This window comes from Polyergus mexicanus, unplaced genomic scaffold, assembly GCF_030449975.1.
Source record: "Polyergus mexicanus isolate NDT 795.1 unplaced genomic scaffold, iyPolMexi1.0 SCAF_18, whole genome shotgun sequence".
Lineage (NCBI taxonomy): Eukaryota > Metazoa > Arthropoda > Insecta > Hymenoptera > Formicidae > Polyergus > Polyergus mexicanus.
The window spans coordinates 6506845-6526598 of record NW_027223338.1 but is presented as its reverse complement, the minus strand read 5'-3'; the positions used below and the strand labels follow the sequence as shown (position 1 = coordinate 6526598).

Below are 19754 nucleotides of genomic sequence, written 5' to 3'. Positions count from 1 at the left end.
ATTAAAATTTATCATCGTGTATTTTTTTGTAAATTCCACCAGCAATAAAATATCGGCAAGTACCAGTTGTATTTCCCAATAAAGGCAATTTATAAAAGAGGCATGTGACAGATCTGTCAATACACTGAAAGTTATGATGACCCGCCCTTGTGGATTTGTAGCTATCGATAATATTGCCTATAGATAATATTACATGATAAGAAACTGCATTTTACGCGATGTATCCAGAAGATATTTGCCAATGATCGAACGCATTGATAAACAGCAATCTCGCAATTCGATTCGGTTTTAACTATACATTAAGGCGATCGTTCTAAATTCTATATTGAATTTTTATGCCGAAACTTGCTGGAATAAAAGTAAAATAAACGAAGAACGATAAATTTGTGAAAAATGTACATTTTGCTTCCTCATAGAGGAAGCTTTGTTTTTCTACTTATTTTAAGAAATAACTTTTTTTTTTAAACAGCTTATCGCACACGCAGCTTTTGCCGTAATCATTTGCTATAAAGGGGAGACGTGTAATAATACATAGAAAATGGCAAATTATCCAGTACACGCACAACTGTGACAGGCGCGTAAAAAGGAATTACTGAAAGATGCGAGAACCTTATGAGAAATTAGAAATTACGTCGCGACGTACACATTCATTTGAACACGCGCGTATCTCAATCTGTCAGCAAGGCAGAAATAATGGCCCGTTAGCGATGCAGCTGCGCTAGCACTCGTATAATAGAATGCAAAAATGAATAAATTTGCCCGTGATGCAAATGCAATACCAGAGAGGTTACCTGCAATATTTTTTAATTTTTCTTCGAATAGTGAATCTCGAATTGCGCATACGTAAACAATCTTTCGGGAAATTCATTTCTAATCGACAATTTCTTTTATGTTATGGTTATATTTGCAAGAATTCATCGGTATGATCGAAATTTAATGAGTGAGACTCGAATGCAAAATTGTTTACAATTTTCTGTAAACTGAAAATATTTATTTATTTACCATTTATATTTACTACATTTATTTATTTTGTATCACTCTATCGTTTTACGATAAGCAAAATTATATGAATAATCTCTTTGATCTGAATTTATTCGAAGAACGATTTACACATTTTCAGAATATCGCTGCAGCTTGAAACAGAATAACGTGTTCTTTTATTTTGTATTATTTTGTATATGTTATAGAGAAAAGAGCGGCATAGAAAAAGCGGAGTATGAAAACTGACGCACGCGCGCCAAAGTTTTCACCAGCGGAAAATTCATAGCAACCTTGATATTGAGCTGATGCTGTGGGCTACTCGTGTACGTTTCGCCGTATCTATCATTTCGTTATATCTCCTATATGCGCATTGTCGTAACTCCTGAATCAAGCGAGACATCAATTTTATCCTCGTCCCCATTACATTCTTATCACTCTATCGTTCTATCGTTTCGAAGACAACGCGAGCAATCGATATATTTTCAAAATAAAACAAAATTCTAATAACAATTTTAATAAATAACGATTCTAATTATAACATACTTATACGACACAAAAATAATATTGATTATTTTAAAGAAAATTTAATTAATGTATCAATATATTTATGAGATATAATAAAAGAGTATTTAAGAAAATTCTATAAGATTCATTGATTTATTGTTCTCTTGTTGTAACTGTTAACACAGTCGGATTGATTCTTTTCTGATTCTTTTTTTTTTTTTTTTTTTTTAAGGCTTGATTAATTCGAAATAAATAGATGTTATTTTGAATAAAATTATCTTCTTTTTGCATAACAGATATATTAATCGAATAATAAGATAAATGTCACTTCTAATTAATTCAATGCTACCGATTTATATATTACGTGTTTCCTATTATTTGTAAAAAATTACTCCACGAATCCCAAGATTTCGTTCAGAATGAGGTTCGAGAATTTTACAGATAATAGGAGAACTGTTCTCCGTTCATCTCTGATATTTTTTGTCTTCCTTTTATTTATAGTTAATAAACCTCTCTGCGCGACGCAGAGTAGATTGCTCTGCCGCGCATATGTGTCGATCGGATTGCCGCACCTGCAGGCGTTGAGCGTCCGGTCGTCACAAATTACAATGCAATCATCACGCCATAACACGATCGAGTAAAACGCTTTCTACCCGATAATAATCTAAGGCCGCTATGTAAGCGGAATAATTCCTATATAGCCTCCCGCAAAAATGTATTCAAAATGGAAAGAACTCTCTCTTTACGCACTCGGTGTTCAATCTATTTCTCCGTACAAGCGTGAATGTTGAAGGAAGAAAGTTAATCGCTAATAATTCTTTAAAATACAACATACCTTTTTAGAATTATCAGGTCGATTCAGTTTCGCTTCTTCATGCAATAATACTCTTTTCGCACACGCGACAACTTGACGACAAATTCTAGTTCTAGTTCGCGGAAAACATGAGCGATCCGATTCTGATTGATGTAATTTTTCATGTAGTCAAGTTTATTTGCGTATAATGAGTCGATAAGATATTCGAAATATGTAAAAAATAGCCGTTGTCAAGCTTGGAGTAGATGTGGCGAATATATATCGTGTATGCAGTCAAGAAAGATATATTTTTATGAGACTTAAATCACGATTATTCGATTGGATACTACCTCTTACGTAATCTTTATATTCCGATGTAATTTCTCGCTCAAAGTAATACTGACAATGAACGGTGACATGTCGGTGGTCCGGCAAACTGACCCAGTGGAAGTTGCGCGTGGGAAAGTCTCTGGAGACTCGCGAAATGGAGTAAGTTAAGTTGCTGCTGGACTCGTAACTTTCGCCGTATTTCAATCTATTTCGCCGGCGCCCGACCATGGCGGCCGGTGAAATGGAACGAAGGCAGTTTTCACCAACAGCGAAAAGCAGTCCCGTTGCACCAAAATCGATCCCGAGACATATATCCGTCGTCCTACATGTTATCCTCCTCTTCAATCGGCGGTCGGTCGCGCTCGCGGTTAGCCCTGAACCAAGTTTTCCAACTCGCGTTTACGCGAATTGCGATCCCGAGAGCGATAAGTCTTTAGATCCTTTTTTTTTTTTTTTTTTTTTTTTAGCCAGGCGAGTATGCGCTTTGACTTTAAGAACGGTGCTGATATATTGCGGCGGATCAAGTCTGCAAAAAGTGCCGCATCTTCCGTTTCATAAGATTACCAAATCCTCCGCTTTGCGCGGTAATGCGAAGCGAAGTTTTAAGATAAGTTTCCTGCGCGAAGGGAAGGCGTGTAAGCCTCGATATCCCATATATATCGGTATATAGCGCATAGCGTCGTATGTCGCATTATTTTACGAGAGATGTAAGTTTTATCCATGTAAAAGATACTTTATTTTTCTTGAAATAAGGGAGAAATTTCTTTAGAGAAGAAAAAGAGTATGTACTCTACATGAGTATGTACTTCCACATTGATCAATATCAATCGTCCCTAATGACGACAAACTTTTTATCGAAAGTCAGGATAATGCCCGATGAAGCCGGCTTTAAATATCTGCAATATATAGACAATACAGTATGAGTACATTTATGTATCAGAATAACAAAGGTATAAAATTAACAGTAGCCAGGTTGTCCACGAGATAGACAATAGGAGCTCGTGAAACAATACTGTCCCCTCTCTTGATATATTTCCGCAACCCCTTGCTGGAATGAATAGTCTTCCAAGCGACTAAAGCGGGAAAGATGGCATGAAACACGGATGTCTTTTATGTTACAGACATTCAGACACGGCTTCCCGCATCAGCCGACAGCATTGGCATTCGACCCAGTTCAAAGGCTCCTAGCTATTGGCACTAAATCAGGATCCCTCAGAATGTATCCTTCGACGTTATCGTTAATACGGGTGGTATCCCGTAATTAAACTCTTTGAAAGAAGAGAAATGCATAGCGCAATTAAAAAGACCCAACATAATGGATAGATCCATTAATATTGTATCGAACGTAATTTAATTTTCGTTATTTTTTTGTTGCCTCCTCCTTTTTCTTTCTCTTTTGTATTACGTAGCGTCGAATATTATTGTTGAGTTTTCTCTCGATCACTACTATTCCACACAATTCTCAAAACGAATATCGCAAGACAACGATGCGATGCTGAAAATTCTGCATTGGCGGAAATAAAAACTGTGACTATATTCGTTAACGCTTTTGCATCATCTTAAAAAATTTCGGGAGTCAATGGGTTAGTGCAATTTTAGCGGATTAATTACACGGTCCTGTCGGTTCGTGGCTCTTCGACCGTATGTTTTTATACATCAGCGACTTCATTGATCTATCATGGCCAAAGTGAAGATATAATAGATGCTCATCACAGTTCGATGGACATATGGATAAACGGAAAAGTTCTAACCGCGCTGTCAATTTTAGGTGAAATTTTTACGTTTTGCGTTTAAAAGAGTTTGGACGCGGAAGAATTAATGAATCGGCAAGAATTTTCTAATAATATTTCGTGCAATCTTTATGCATTTTTATTGTATAATGTTTTGCGTACGATTTTTTAATAAGTTAATATGATTAAAATATGGGGAACATTTTTATCATAAATGTATACGGATTATAATTAATTATTATATTAGAAATATATATTTTATAATATTGTATATGACCACGTAGCTCGTAATTGATACACAGAGACTTGTAATTCTTCCTGAATTAATTTGATATCATGAAAACAGTTTGGGTAGACCGGGCGTAGATGCACATGTTAAGCACGAGGGATGTGCGGCTGTAATACAATTACAGTTCTTGATCAACGAAGGGGCATTAGTGTCGGCTACGGCGGACGACACCGTGCATTTATGGAACTTCCGTCAGAAGATACCGCAAGTGGTGCAAAGTCTCAAATTTCAAAGAGACAGGTCAGTCATTAACACGCGTGGCATTTCCCGCCTCGAATTTCGTTTTGTCATCAGAGTATTTCGCGATTCATAATATATTGAATAAATACAAAGCCTTCAATCGTGCATAATATGTTTTACACGAGTAGAATGTAAAGTAATCGAGAGATTTCGCGAGCACGGTTGTACAGTTTGAACTTCTTGATAACGAATGCTAATTGTATAATTCGTTTTCAACAGAATCACTTGCATTCACCTACCGCTTCAAAGTAAATGGTTGTATGTCGGGACGGAACGAGGAAATATTCACATACTGCATATTGAAACATTCGTTCTATCCGGATATGTAATTAACTGGAACAAGGCTATTGAAGTGTAAGTATATAAATTGTTTGCTAAACATATTTGAGTAATTAAGAAATGAAGAGTAGCAACGCGATATATTATAAATGCAATCATATATTAATGAATGCGTGCAAAAAAAAAAAAAATAAATTCTATATGCCGATCTTCATAAATTCTGATTCTAATATGAGCATATAAACACATTTAAAATTGTCGTTGCTTTGAGGTAAGTATTTGAAAGTTAACTGCTACTTAGCATAATTGATTTCAGCAAGAAGACTTCTATTAAATACGGAGTGAAATGATGTTGAATATGATGATTCTACTTTTTTTAGCACTTAGTTGTGATTAGGTATTGTGTTAATACAATTTTCTTCAAACTACAGAACGAGCGTAAACAACGGAAAGACACGCTGCAAGAGAAACAGCAACGTACAAAAAATTTATTTTTAAATATATTAAAGATATTATATTTAAAGATATTGGCGCTTAAGAGTTTCTATTACAATTGAATACATCGAGATACGTTGGCGCGTACATATTTTTCTCTCAGATTTTAAAATATTCTACAATAAACCACTGTAATTTCTTATCCATTATTAGTATAAATTATTCCATATGAAATATACCATTTTCTTAAATTTATTTCTTCTAAACCTGTACTCTAACTGTAGATACGGAATTATAGTGACTTGAAGAATATTTCAAATCGAAAATAAGTAGCATATATTCACTATGTAATCTTTTTACACAAGAAATTTACGTAACAGATTTTTTATTGTATCCTTTCGCGAGAGAAAATTTCTGGATAACATTTTTCAAAAAGATGAGTGAGAAAAGTAACATTTTCAGATCCCGTTTCCACTAATTCCTGTAACAGATATGTCGTTCAAGATTGTGTCCTAAATGTGTGAATGTATGGATTAATTAAATTTCGATGAACGGATAATTGTAATTCGTGTGGAGATTATCTCCGATAAACTTTACTAGTACATTTTTTTTTTTTTTTTTTTTTTTTTTTTTACACTGAAAGGAATTGACGCGTTAAAGACATGTAGTTCTCTCTCTTTATTGTGCCTGACTGTAGACACATAGATGTGAATGTGACAGTGATGGTATAGGGGTGCTCATTATAAGTGTACCACCATTGGGATTTTTGATATTTCAACGAAGAAGTAAAAATTTCCAATTTAATCATTAGTCGTAGAAATTGGCACAGTTAAGAATTGTCTAATGATATAAAAAATACTGATTTATCAATATGAAAATAAATTTCTTTGTTTACATAAGAAGGTTCGCTACAGAGTATTAATTAATAAATAAATATCGTCGTTACAAGAGTGTTTTATACGATCACAAATAACGTGGTTCTATCTCAGATTAATGAATAATTAGCCACGAGTAAATCCCAATAGCGAGACACTTAAAAATTTATATAAGCGTACCCTCTTTCCTTCTACTTTCCAAGAATTTATTACCACCGACAAAGCCTATTAATACTTCTAATTTTGATTTATCGACATTAATAACACAATGGAACCTTCTACACAAAATATAATCGTTAATTATTAATTTTAATTATTTAGGAGAATGCTTTATTATTTATTCTTTCTATTAATCAACTATGATTTCCCCTTTTACCGTATGTTTAGTGAAAATATTATATATAATGCCAGGTTTTTGATATACAAAGACATTATCGGCATATTAAGAAAAACATAGCGTAATATCTAAGCTAAAAGTACAATCGTGAGATAAAACTGCAATGAAACCTAATGTTTAAAGCTTGCAAGTGTTTCATACATACGTTTCACAATAACACAAATCTAATGGTTTTCATGTGTGTGTATATACATATATATATTTTTCAGATCTAGAAAGACCCATCCTGGTGCTGTAGTACACTTGAGTGATAATCCTTTAGATTTGAGCAAGGTACGCGCGTTTTTGAGTACGTTTTTTTTGCATTATTATTCCATCCTTATCATAATTTCATGATTGACATTATTCAATTTTATCATGACGCATAAGGAGAAAACAATCGCGCGAAAAAAGAATTGGCGTTTATTCAACATTCCTAACACAAACTTGGATTCTCCGTAATCCAAGCAAATAAGTGCAAGTGTGTGCTTGCATGTTGTATGTATGCATGCGTGCATGCTGTCACTGTTGTATATATTAAAAAAAAAAAACGAATAAGAAACGCCTATTTGATTTAAAGGAGCAGGTTTTTTTCGTACTCCAAAATAATCATCTCTATTTTTCTCTCTCTCTCTCTCTCTCGTCGATATTATGTAAAAACGAATTTAAATCAGTTTTATAAGTCGATAAAAATCATATCGCGATCATGATCACTCATCTTTTTACATACTTTATATGAGTTCATTGTTGGTTTGGAAACAATGGAATTTCTCTTGTAAGATCTTATGGAAATGTATCTTCTCTTTATCTACTAATTGTGAAGTTACGAGTGTGTGACGAGTGTTTGAGTGCTCGGAGTGTGTTTGCAACTTTTCTGTGTCTTTGATGTTGATGTTGTAAATTTGATATTATATAATTATCGTGTATAAATATACACTATTTCGTTTTTTCTCGATTGCGATTGTGTAAACATATATCTTTGTTCACTTTAATTAAATCCGAGTATTTATTTATATATTGCTTTTAAATTAATATAAAGGATTATTCAAGATTTTTACATGAATTTTTCATTTTAACCAATATCTAGTTTATCTATCAATATCATTTATTTCGTCTTTAGTATAATTACAAAGCATCCTTTTTGGAAGCATTATCTTTAGACATTGTGATTATACCGAATAAAATATACATACATATATATATATATATATATATATATATATATATATATATATATATATATTTTGTTTAAATATGTGAAATGAAAACTGCGCCGAGTTTTCATAATAAAATAAATTTTGCAAAAGTATATTACATATTTTATGCAATCAAATAAATTTTAATTAAATTGTGATATTTTGTATTTTCGAAATAAACTTTTCCGACCGCGTAATGTGTATGTCAATAGCACAATATTTTTCTACGATTGATTTTGTTTCTTTGATTATAAAAATCTTCGTCCATCTCATTCTTTTTCGACGATCGATAATTGATATCATGCGCAATCATCGTATCTCTGAGTTTTATGTGTGCCCTTTGCACAAATCTTGTAGAAATTTGTCCACTACATTTTTATACTTGATATTATCTGTCTATATGTATATGTGAAGTGCATTGTCGTGATAACAGAGTCAAGATATTTTGTAAAAGAATACATTCTATCATCTCTATATATGCGTATATATATCCACGTTTCTCTCGTTTCAAGGAAATATGTTTTAACGACTTTACGTGCATTTTATATACATACGGATGCTTTGTTTTCAGATGCTTATAGGATACACGACAGGGCAGATTGTTTTATGGGATTTAAAAACCAAAAGTGCTGACTATAGGTGTCAAACAGACGATCCATTGAAATCGATAACATGGCACCATGAAGGTAAACAATTTATGTGCAGTCACACGGATGGTTCACTATCGACTTGGACTGTTCGACAGTTAAAGCCGGCAAATGTAACATATCCACACGGTGAGATTCAATCGATAGTATACAATTCCATTATCTGTGTTTGATTATATAATCTACAAAAATTTTATATCGATAATATCCCTTTTATAGCAAAATCCACTAAAGATGGAGAACCTGAACTTTGCAAACCTATTCAAAAAGTAGAGTGGAAACTGTCGAGATCAGGGTAAAAAAATGATATATCATTTGTTTAACACGATCACAGAGAGTTGCTCTTTATAACTATCTGTTAATTTTTTTCAAATAATGTACAAACGTAAATTTTTAATAGGGAAGCATATGTGATATTTTCTGGTGGATTGGCATACGATACTACTGGAAGAACACCCAGCATTACGGTGATACATGGAAAAACTACTACGGTGCTCGAAATGGAACATAATGTTATAGACTTTGTAACACTGTGTGATAGTCCATGGGCTAGTGGTACAGTAAAATAAAATATTATTTTTGTCACAATTATATTGTCTTCTCTTCATTGAATACGATATAAGAGTTTTCTGATGAATGTTAATGTATAATTAGCGAGTTACTTATCGTAATAATTATAATTATTTAGTATCGACGGAAATGTAATTACTTTATATATATGTGATTAGTATCATTATTTATTTTCAGATTTTCAAGATCCTTACGCTGTTGTTGTTCTATTACAAAATGATCTGGTTGTGATAGATTTGTTAACTCCTGGATTCCCCTGTTTCGAGAATCCGTATCCCATGGATATTCACGAATCTTCTGTAACATGTTGTGCATATTTTGCGGATTGTCCTTCGGATCTGGTACCTGCATTTTATTCCGTTGGATCCAAGTCACAAAAGAAAACCGGCTTTAGCGAGAAAGAATGGCCTATTTCTGGTGGAGAATGGAGTTCTAGTTCCAGCAGTTATAACGAGATTATTCTTACTGGGTATAATATTATCATACATACATCTCGTGTATTAATGAATCATAAGTTTACTTTATTGATCGTAATGATAACGTGCATAGTTTCTTCAAAATATATATGTCTTACTATGTCAGTTATCATACATATATATGTCATCTATTACTAGTCTATTACTAGTTAGCTATAATCGATAAATTCCTTAAATTTCCGTAACTATATATGTGTGTGTCTGTCTATAGGCATACTGATGGCAGTATAAAGTTCTGGGATGCTTCAGCGGGAACGTTACAAGTCCTTTACAAACTAAAGACGGCGAAACTTTTCGAAAAGACTAGAACGCGTAGTATAGACTCCGAGGAAGACCCGTTAGCAATTCAACTTATCTTCCTTTGTCCTGAAAGTCGAAAATTAGCTATTGCGGGAAGCGGCAAACATGTCGTATTGTTTAAATTTAAGAAGGTGGAGAGTATGTCTGAAGTGGTAGTAAGTTATTGTTTTTGCTCTTATTGAAACATTACTTCGGTCTATCTGTTAATAAATTCTTGAAATTATAATAAAATGGCAAATGGCAACGTATCATATCTTTTTCTCTTATTTTATTTCAAATTACTTTATCAAATCTTTTTTAAATAAAACGTGCTCTGTCTCTCTCCATATACCGGTTTTATGCTTACTCTTTTGGAGAAAAAAACATGTTTTTTCCGATATATTACAGACTCTGGAAATATGCTTATCAGTGGATCCAGGAAAAGAAGCGGATAATTCGCCGGATCGTGAATCTCCTGCAACTGGAAACATCGTGGGAAATGTGGAATCAAAGAATACAGATTTCAATCATCCGCTCAAGATTAAAACGGGTCTGCAAAAGAGAGCTGCTGGTTTTCAAGCAACATTGATTTGTTTAACAACGGCACCCAGTGGAGAACAACCGGAAAATATAACATCTCTTAGCTTAAATTCTTCATACGGTCTGTGAGTATATAAAATATAACGTACAAGATTATATTAATTAATTGTTACACAAAATGAAAATTAATAATATATAATCGGATTGATATTACCGCGCACGTATACGCGAATATTACCGTATTTCTCTATAATTTTTTTTTTACAAATATACTTTTATCAACTTTAATAATTTTTATTCTCGTATAAATTTACAAAAGCAAGTGTATATGTTGTTGTTGTGTATCATTGTGTATATTATAGAAAGATAATAAAATAGAATATTTTTATGTTTAGATTGGCCTATGGAAACGAATCAGGGTTAGTGATAGTAGACATCGTACAGAAGATTTCTTTAATTGTATTAAACACCAGTGATCTTGGAGGTGGCTCTGATCCTTATCAACGCGTCTTACGCAGTCCCAAACGACAGGACGACTTAAGACGAGAAAATGAAGACAAGGCCAGAAGTCCAAGTACAGATCAGGTAAAATGTACTTCTTCTTCTATTAAAACTATTTATATTTTGAGTTCTCCAGTCCTTACCCCTCAATCTCGTTTAGAAAAACCTTTTAAAATTTTTACATCTTGGGCGTCTTGCATTCTGCTTTCTCTAAGTGCCAACATTATTCTTCACTGCATGTGTGATTATAAAATATTTGCAATATAGTTTAATTACTACAGTTATACGAAAGTATGACATTAATTTAAAAAAATATTATAGTTTTATAATAATAAAACATATTTTTTTTTCGATTCTGTAAATAGAAATTAGCAATCCGATAATTTTAAGAAAAAATATCCTCATTATAACACGCACGCGTGCACGTACATACACTTAAGTATGGGCGTGCATAAGAAATATCTTAATTTTATTTAATTGCACAATGCAGCCCATAACACATTTTTTTCTTAACATTAATAAAATGTAATGATCTAAAGATTTTTTTGTAATTTACTAGTCTAATCTTGTGTACTTGAAAAATATTTTTGTAATTTGATTTGAGAACTCTTCCCGTATTTTATATGTGTAGTATAATTCGCTAAAAAATAATCTCATCGCTCTTAAAAAAATTTTTTAAATATACCATAAAGCAAAATAAATGTTGGCAATGAAAAGGTAAAGTATTCATTTTTTTCCTATATATAGTGGACAATAATCTATTTTTTAATTAAAAGTCTTTTATAACAAAAATATATTTCAATTCAAATTAGAAATGTCTGATACTTTAATAAGCTCTAATAAACATAACAAACAATTATATTCTTTAATCGGTAATCAGAAATGATTTTTTACGTGACCAACTAACAAATAAAAGATATAACAAACACGTCCCATCAAATTTTAATAACATTTTAAGACATATTAATATTCATCAAATACTTCTCAGAGCATGTATTAACTAATTTTTACACACACACACACACACACACACACACACATATATATATATATATTCAGGTTATTTAATTTTTAAATTATTAAATTTTTTGTTACTCTCTACATTCTACATATATGATTAACATTTTTCTTAATATTTATAAATATAGTTTAAACTATTTACATAGAGTTTGCATTTAAATTTGGATGCTAAGAAGATATAATTTTTGTAATAAGATAATTAAACTACGTTTTTGTATTTCAAGTCACAACTGTGTGTAAATGACCATTGTATTTTATATCTAGAAAATTTTTAAATGCAATAATATTCTTCTTTTTTACATATTTTTAATTTGTTTATTACATGCAGAACTTCAATTTTTTTTTTTTTAAACATATTATAATAAACAAAACGTTTAAGATTTTTTCGCTGCTTAGCAATTTTTATCATTATTCTCAAGGAGAGAGAGAATAATCTGTATTTCCAATGTATTATATTTAATGGATTAAAAGTGGTTTTTTTTTTTTTTTTTTTTTTTTTTTAACTAGATGACAAACAATGCAATCTTCTAACTCCTAAAATTTAATAAAAATATGTTTTAAAAAAATCTATTGTAAATATTTTTATTATGTATATCGAAAAGAATGATTTTACATCGGCAACTACTGGTCAAACTTGTCATTTTCCACGTATTATAGATTTTTTTATGTATTATGATTTTTTTTCTTATTTTTTTACAAATTATTGTTATGGCAAGTCGTTAAAGAAATTTAAAAAAATCTAAGTCAGTGTATACTTATACCTAAGATATTAGGTGTACTAAGATGATAAAAAAAGACATATATTATTTTATTATTAAAAATATATATGCTTAAATTTATTATAAAAAAAGCTATTTATTAGTGTTGTATTTCAATTAAAAACCGATTATGATAAATGTATCATAAATGTTAAATATTATTTCTTTTTTATGCGACTTTATAAAAGAGATCTTTTTTGTTATATTTATATATATATATTTTGTATTTAATGTTTAGCTAACTATGTGTCTACCATTGAAGCAAGTAAGATCAAATATATTTTTGTTGAGAAATTTGTTATAGTTTTTGTATTGTGTAATGTTGTTCTGTTAAGAGAGAGTATTAGTCTCTATTTATATATTATTTGAGTAGGTAGCAATATTAATAGCAAAATATTTACAATTTCAGTTTCTATCATTAAATTTATAATTAGATGATAAAATGTTGAATGTAGTAACTGATGAACAAATGAAAAGGAGTAGAAACAATAATACAGAAAAAGCAGGAGTAAGAAACGTTAATTACTTAATACATAACAAGAATGAAAATGGTTCTCACATAAACATTTGATGGGATCTGTGCATGTGCATAGATTTGATATGAAAATATGTAAATGAGATTTACAACCACAATCATTAAATTAATATGATGTGTGTTATTAATGATGTTGATATTATATAACTTATTGTTAGTATTTTAATTTGCTTTCAATACTGATACTACTTTTTAAAAGATGGATGGATATATATATGCGCGCGCGCGCGCGCATACACACACACACACACATTATATATTATATTAGTGTGATAAATTTATAATGTTATTCATAAATCTTTTTTATCATATAACGTATATTAGAGATTATTATTAATATATATATAGTAATGCATGAGAAAAATAAATATGCAACATAAGTCATACATCGAACATTTGCAGTGCTCAAGTAATTTTCATGTATTTATATACATGACATATTATAAGACAAAGAATTACCAGGTATGTTGACAAATCTCAAGTTTGAGATGTCATTAATATGATAAAGCATCATCATCTATTAAATATTTGAGAAAATCATTAAGCAAAAATTAAAGATGAAATCTTATTATTGAATGTACTTACACGGACCTTTTATTTGTAATTACATATAATTTGATTTGTGATAGTTGGTATTCATTACATTATGTTAACAGATAGTAATCGATTTAAACAATATTATTTGTCACATTTATATAAATGTAATATTTAATTGGTAGTGTAGTGCTTTTTGTGTTAGAAATCAGAAATTTGTCACTGTAGATAATATATGACAATATTTTTAGAAAAAAGAATATATTTTCTTAATATGTATAGTGTGTTTATTAGCACAGAAACAAAACGTGTTTATTTAATAATAATAATAACATGTTTCAGCTACGTATATACATCACATCAGTAAATGTCAGCATTGCTCAATTATTGTTGAGATATCTAGCAGGTGATTAAAGATATATTTATACACTACAAATGTGTTACAAGTAAAATAGAATTTTGTAATTAGGAACAACATTTTCGTGATTAGGAACAACATTTGATTCGAAGTTTTAATATTGAAAATGTTCTTTAGAAGCTCTTTGACACAGATTTGATATAGATTTTTATTAAATCTCAAGTTCAAATCTAAAGTCAAACTAAATTATTATATAATAATTATTTTATTTTTTACGGGCCAGAATTTTGTGAATATCATTAAAGATTACAATTTAATCCCTCGCCTTTATTGTAAAAGTAAATTTGTGCAAACTTGCAGTATATACCTGTAATATATTTATAACACGACTTTCTACATGCTTGTCCTACCTTTATCAGCGCCTAGTACTGTCATCTTACTGATGTAATGCATACATGCATTGTTTAAGATTATCTCTAACTTTTCATATATGCTTTAAAGCAAGTTAAACGGGAATCATATTATAAGACAAATGGTACAATTGTTCTCACAGAGTTATTTTATATAAAGCTAGTATCCAATTATCTTCCAGCAGTATTTATATACTCGCATGCTTAATATATGTAAATGTTAGTACATATATTATCAATGTAGATGTGTTGAATCTCGTTTTGTTTATTTTATACGCGAATATATAGATAAGATTTATAATTTGACAATTGCACACGGATATGAAATATGTACACTAACTCATCAGCTATACCTATAAGCTGATGTTGTATGCATATTCTTTATCGTAAATTATTTTTTCAGAGATTTATAGTATCGTCGAGAATCAATATTTGTGCTTTCGCTTGCTATTCTTTTCTCGAAAAAACTGTAGATATTTTCCACAACAAGAATTATAAGTAATTCGTAAAGGTGTCAACGATTTTAATTGTATCTCTATCTGTTTATATAAATCATATTAGATAAATCGTACGATAACAATGGTACATACTATATTTCTTGAGTTTGAATCTTTCTCTATGATATCTCTCTTTCTCGATAATGATTCAATAACGTAAACTGAAATTTTGAAATACTCTATATACACTTAGAAAATTTATTTAACATTACGAATAATTGTTTAAAAAAACGAAATATGTTTGACAAATATATAATCTTCATTTGTACAAGGTACATTACGATATTTCGTAGACTAGCGATATTCTAAATATTACAAAGGCCTACGTTTCTACGAGCATCTTAGGCATTTTGTTAGCTCTTATAAGCAGACGGATTTATTCGTGTAAGAGAAAAAATTATAAATATATAATTATTGGCCTGTCTGCACTCTTCGATATAAGATTTTTACGAGCTTGGGAAGTGACAAGTGACCATACGTTTGCGATAGCTTTTAATTTGAATTTGACATTGCGCTTGTTCTTAGGCATGTTTCACGCGTTTACAGATCACGGCAGATCATATAACAGCACGATAATAAGGGATTAGTCTACACCACTATTAGTGGACACTTACGGAACACGTACGCGAAAATTACATAATGAAATTTTTTAAATACTATTTTTTTTAGAATTAGGTCCAATATTTTATACAGATATATATATATATATATATATATATATATATATATATTATTAGATCCAACTCTTAAAAAAAAATTGTATTAAAAATAAATAAATATATATATATATGTGTGTGTAACTATATATCTGTATATGTATATGATGTATATGACATGTATATGTATGTATGTAAAATTCCTCTTTACCTGCAAAATGATTGATTATGCAAAGCACAACATCTTAAATTCATCAGAGTCAACGAGAATCCGCGATGGAATCCGAGCCAATAGTTACAAGGATAGCAGATTCAACTCAACAAGTGTCTCTTCCGAATGAGAGTCAGACCGGAAACAATAGCGATAAATCGAGTGGGGAGGAATCTACGAATGAATACAATAAAACGGGAAACGACGACGAGTGTCAAAAAAATCAAGGTTGGAAGGGATTTAGTCTCAAGAGACAACTGAGCAAGGTTGATCTGAAGATCAAAAATACTTTTACACCATCTATGGTATCTTCTCAGAATGGGGTACTTGTATGCTTTTTAATACGTGCTTTAATTATTCTTTTCTTAACTATTCTTCTCTTTCTTTATGTGTGATTAACAAAAGTCACAGTAATTTTAAATTCTTTTTGTGTTTCCACTGCTACCAGTTAATATTTTCGCGAAATATTTAAATATTACTGTATGGTATTTTAAATGTACATACATAAATTAGCTTGTAGCGCAGCCATTGCATTCGTAAATCTCTGCGTCATTTATATATACATATTGTATATGCAATATATGTTCTTATAAGTGCAATACAATATGAAAGCAATGACTTTTTCTCCTCTTTAATTCGTAATTTTATGAACGAAATATCAAAATTCTCTTACATTATATGAAAAATTATATGATTATAAAAAAGATATCTTTTGTGTGTGAAAAAAAAAAGTTTATTTTGTGCGCTTATACCGGAAATCGCTTTTTGTAATGGATAACAGCATTATCCTTTTGCTTATATTCTCGAATCTAATATCGTTTTACGTTTACAATGTTCGTCTTTATGTTTCCGAAAGAGCTCGTCATCGGGGCTCATGCAAGTACCCCAATGCCAGCAGACAAGCGGCGATACTGGCAGTCAAAAGTCTTCCACATTTTACTGCAATATCAACGAAACGGCCAGCACGAGTCGTTCGCTGTCACCGGTAGAAAGTGTCAACTCTGAATCCTCTTTGTCACCGGAGAATCAGTCTCCGGGACACGAGAGTTCTCAGATCGACGATAGGAAGGGAGAAATCCAAGAGACTGGAAGCCCTACGAACGAAAACGAGAACGAGAAAATGATAATAAACGACGGCAATATCGGTGTAAAAACCGAAGTAGTGAGACCGATGAATCTATCTTTGCCTGAAAACGAGCTAAAACCACCGCGATTGAAACGTATCGCCAAGATCAAGCAGGTAAAGAGAGAAAGCCGCTTACTCTCGGTGCCGAATATGAAATTTTCCAAGAACGAGACGACCGTTTGTGACCTAAGATGCGAAGAGAACGCTACCTCCGAATCATTCACCTGCAATCTTATAAGAAGATTCAGTAAGTGTTTATATCTAATGTAGAAAAGCGTTTTGTGTCGTCCGTGTGTCCTTAGAGATATATTACTTCGTTAGATTTTCACGTTAAATGTGAATGTGTGCGTGTAATTAATCTAACGATCGAAATCTTCCTCGATCGGGAAACGTGCGATTAATAATGAAATTGCATTTGTATCTGTGATTGAGAACTGATGGGTGTAGACTAACCATAGAGAGAGCTCGGCTGGTCCTAGACGTGCTTCTGCCTTTTTTTTTTTTTTTTTTAATACAAAGCCTAGGATGCTCTTAGATGCGTTCATGATTATTTCCAGAGGAAACGTTAACACAACTCATATTAATTACATCTTTGCCAAGATTGGGTAATCTCTGTAATAAATTATAAACTGAAATATCATTCAACTATCGATATTTGATTATGCTTATTTTAGACTTAATAAACTTTATATTCATTTAATTTTAAAACAGAGTAAATACAATATATTAAACTTCTCATAATAGATTAAATATATTTTCTCTTTTTTTTTTCTCTCTACATATCAATTGGGAGTTTATTATTATCAATGTATGTATTATTGTGGAGAAATATAAAATATTTTAAATATTTCAATATAATCCTTATATAATTTTGCGAGAAAAGTATAACACAAGTTTCATTTTCTTACCCAATATTGGCTTTCATTATAACATATCATCATCAAAGGTTTATGTGAAGCAGTTAATATTAATATTTAAGTTAATCAATTAATATTTAAATAACAATAATAGCTTCTAATACATATGTGCTCTTGCAAGAAAATCGTCGCGATAATTCTTAATAACTCTAAACATTACTAACGATATATCTTATACAAACAGACAAATATTAAATACTAACAGTTTTCAAATTTTTGAATACATAATAGATCACATAAATCTGATAAATATTCACGTATACATAAAATTGAGTAAAATAGCTCGTAAATTTCTAGTTATCCATTATAAGTACTCTTTACTTATTGCATGTCGAATACAAATGCATATTGATGAAATAGCAGTGCTATTATAATGCAATCTAAATATTGTTGATAAACATTTCTATATGTCATTAAAAAGGAAATGAACGGTAGCAATTTATCTTGTGTTTATTATGTTTCTAAAGAGCATGTTTTGCATATATTTTAATTTACGCGTGAAAAAACTTATATATAAAGAAAATTATTATATATTTCTATATATTTTTAATTATATTTATTTAAATTCTAACACATAATTTCTTCCTAGTTTTCAATAATTAAATACGATAGAGATAAATAATTTAGCTCTTATTTTGCAAGAACGTGAGAGCAGAAGCTTGGTAGATACCATCGATTTTAATTAACACGCAAAATAATTGATTATAACGTATGATTTTTCTTGTAAGATAAATATATATAGTTATGTGGAATAAGAGAGACACTGTGCCGTGAAATTTGGTCACGCAAGAGAGAGATGTAGAGTCTAATATAATGGTCAGTCAATAAATTCATCGATAATTATTATTAGGCTTTTCCGAAGTGTGTCGACGTTTCTTCGGTTATGAAGAGAAGGCCTTATAATTAATAGAAGAGTGCGGACAATATTCCCTGGTAGAGAAAATAATATACAACGCAATGTACGCTGAAAATGATGATTCTTTAAAATGCATTCCTGATTTTAATCAGAACATGCCTCTCTATGCGTAACTCATAAATTTTCAAATTCAAATGATACAATCAGTGCTATGATTTGGTATAAGTTCTTATAAGATATATAAGAATATAAGATTATCGAGACAGGCTACGAGGTATAAATTACGCCGTAAAATACGCAAATAATTTGCGTATTTGCATTTGTCGAATGTAAATATCTCTGCGTGGATATATTCAATTTATATTCACAAATGTAATGTTTCTGATACTATTTTTAGAAAAATACATTTTAAAGAATATCAACGCTTCACTAAACTGCATCGATTGCCTTTTCATAAAACATTATCTTATCGAATTATCCTTAGTATGCAATTAATTCGCGTTGATGATCGATAAGTCAATAGATCGGGATTCACTGTACATATTTAAGATTTTTCTAGTTATTCCCACCCCTAGGTTACCAATATACCTGGAATGCGTAGTAGATATTTGGAAAGTGCATCGCCTCCCGTTTGGTCTTGATATCCATTTGTGTCAACTTCGTTTCCAAGTTTTATGGCTACATTTATCCCTTATAAAAATTGTTCTTACGCTCGTAAAATGTGGGAAATATCCCCTCCTACTGCGGGAATATCAACAGGAAATAACACTACTCCGTTCGTACCGACGCCAAGTCCTCTATCTACACTTTACACTGTACAATACGAATTTGAAGA

General features: G+C 30.9%; 2 protein-coding genes across 13 annotated transcripts in view; one reads left to right on the top strand and one right to left on the bottom strand.

Moving 5' to 3' along the window:
* The window catches only part of Ptpmt1 (protein tyrosine phosphatase, mitochondrial 1), a 42425-nt gene that overhangs the window by 6916 nt on the left and 15755 nt on the right, over window positions 1-19754 (bottom strand). The gene's annotated exons all lie outside the window — the stretch shown is intronic.
* Tomosyn (syntaxin-binding protein tomosyn) overlaps window positions 1-19754 on the top strand; it is a 35863-nt gene that overhangs the window by 2977 nt on the left and 13132 nt on the right. For 4 of the 12 annotated variants that reach the window (XM_070310677.1, XM_070310679.1, XM_070310682.1 and 1 more), the window contains exons 2-13: window positions 3730-3827; window positions 4685-4867; window positions 5087-5221; window positions 7063-7126; window positions 8600-8804; window positions 8895-8970; window positions 9076-9230; window positions 9423-9714; window positions 9933-10176; window positions 10409-10665; window positions 10936-11125; window positions 13058-13084. In XM_070310677.1, the coding sequence (XP_070166778.1) occupies window positions 3730-3827; window positions 4685-4867; window positions 5087-5221; window positions 7063-7126; window positions 8600-8804; window positions 8895-8970; window positions 9076-9230; window positions 9423-9714; window positions 9933-10176; window positions 10409-10665; window positions 10936-11125; window positions 13058-13084 (1926 nt within the window). Of the gene's footprint in view, window positions 1-1187; window positions 1305-3729; window positions 3828-4069; window positions 4377-4684; window positions 4868-5086; window positions 5222-7062; window positions 7127-8599; window positions 8805-8894; window positions 8971-9075; window positions 9231-9422; window positions 9715-9932; window positions 10177-10408; window positions 10666-10935; window positions 11126-13057; window positions 13085-16067; window positions 16344-16876; window positions 17396-19754 lie in introns of those variants that run through there. The other 8 variants (XM_070310680.1, XM_070310683.1, XM_070310684.1 and 5 more) reach the window with 5 other exon arrangements.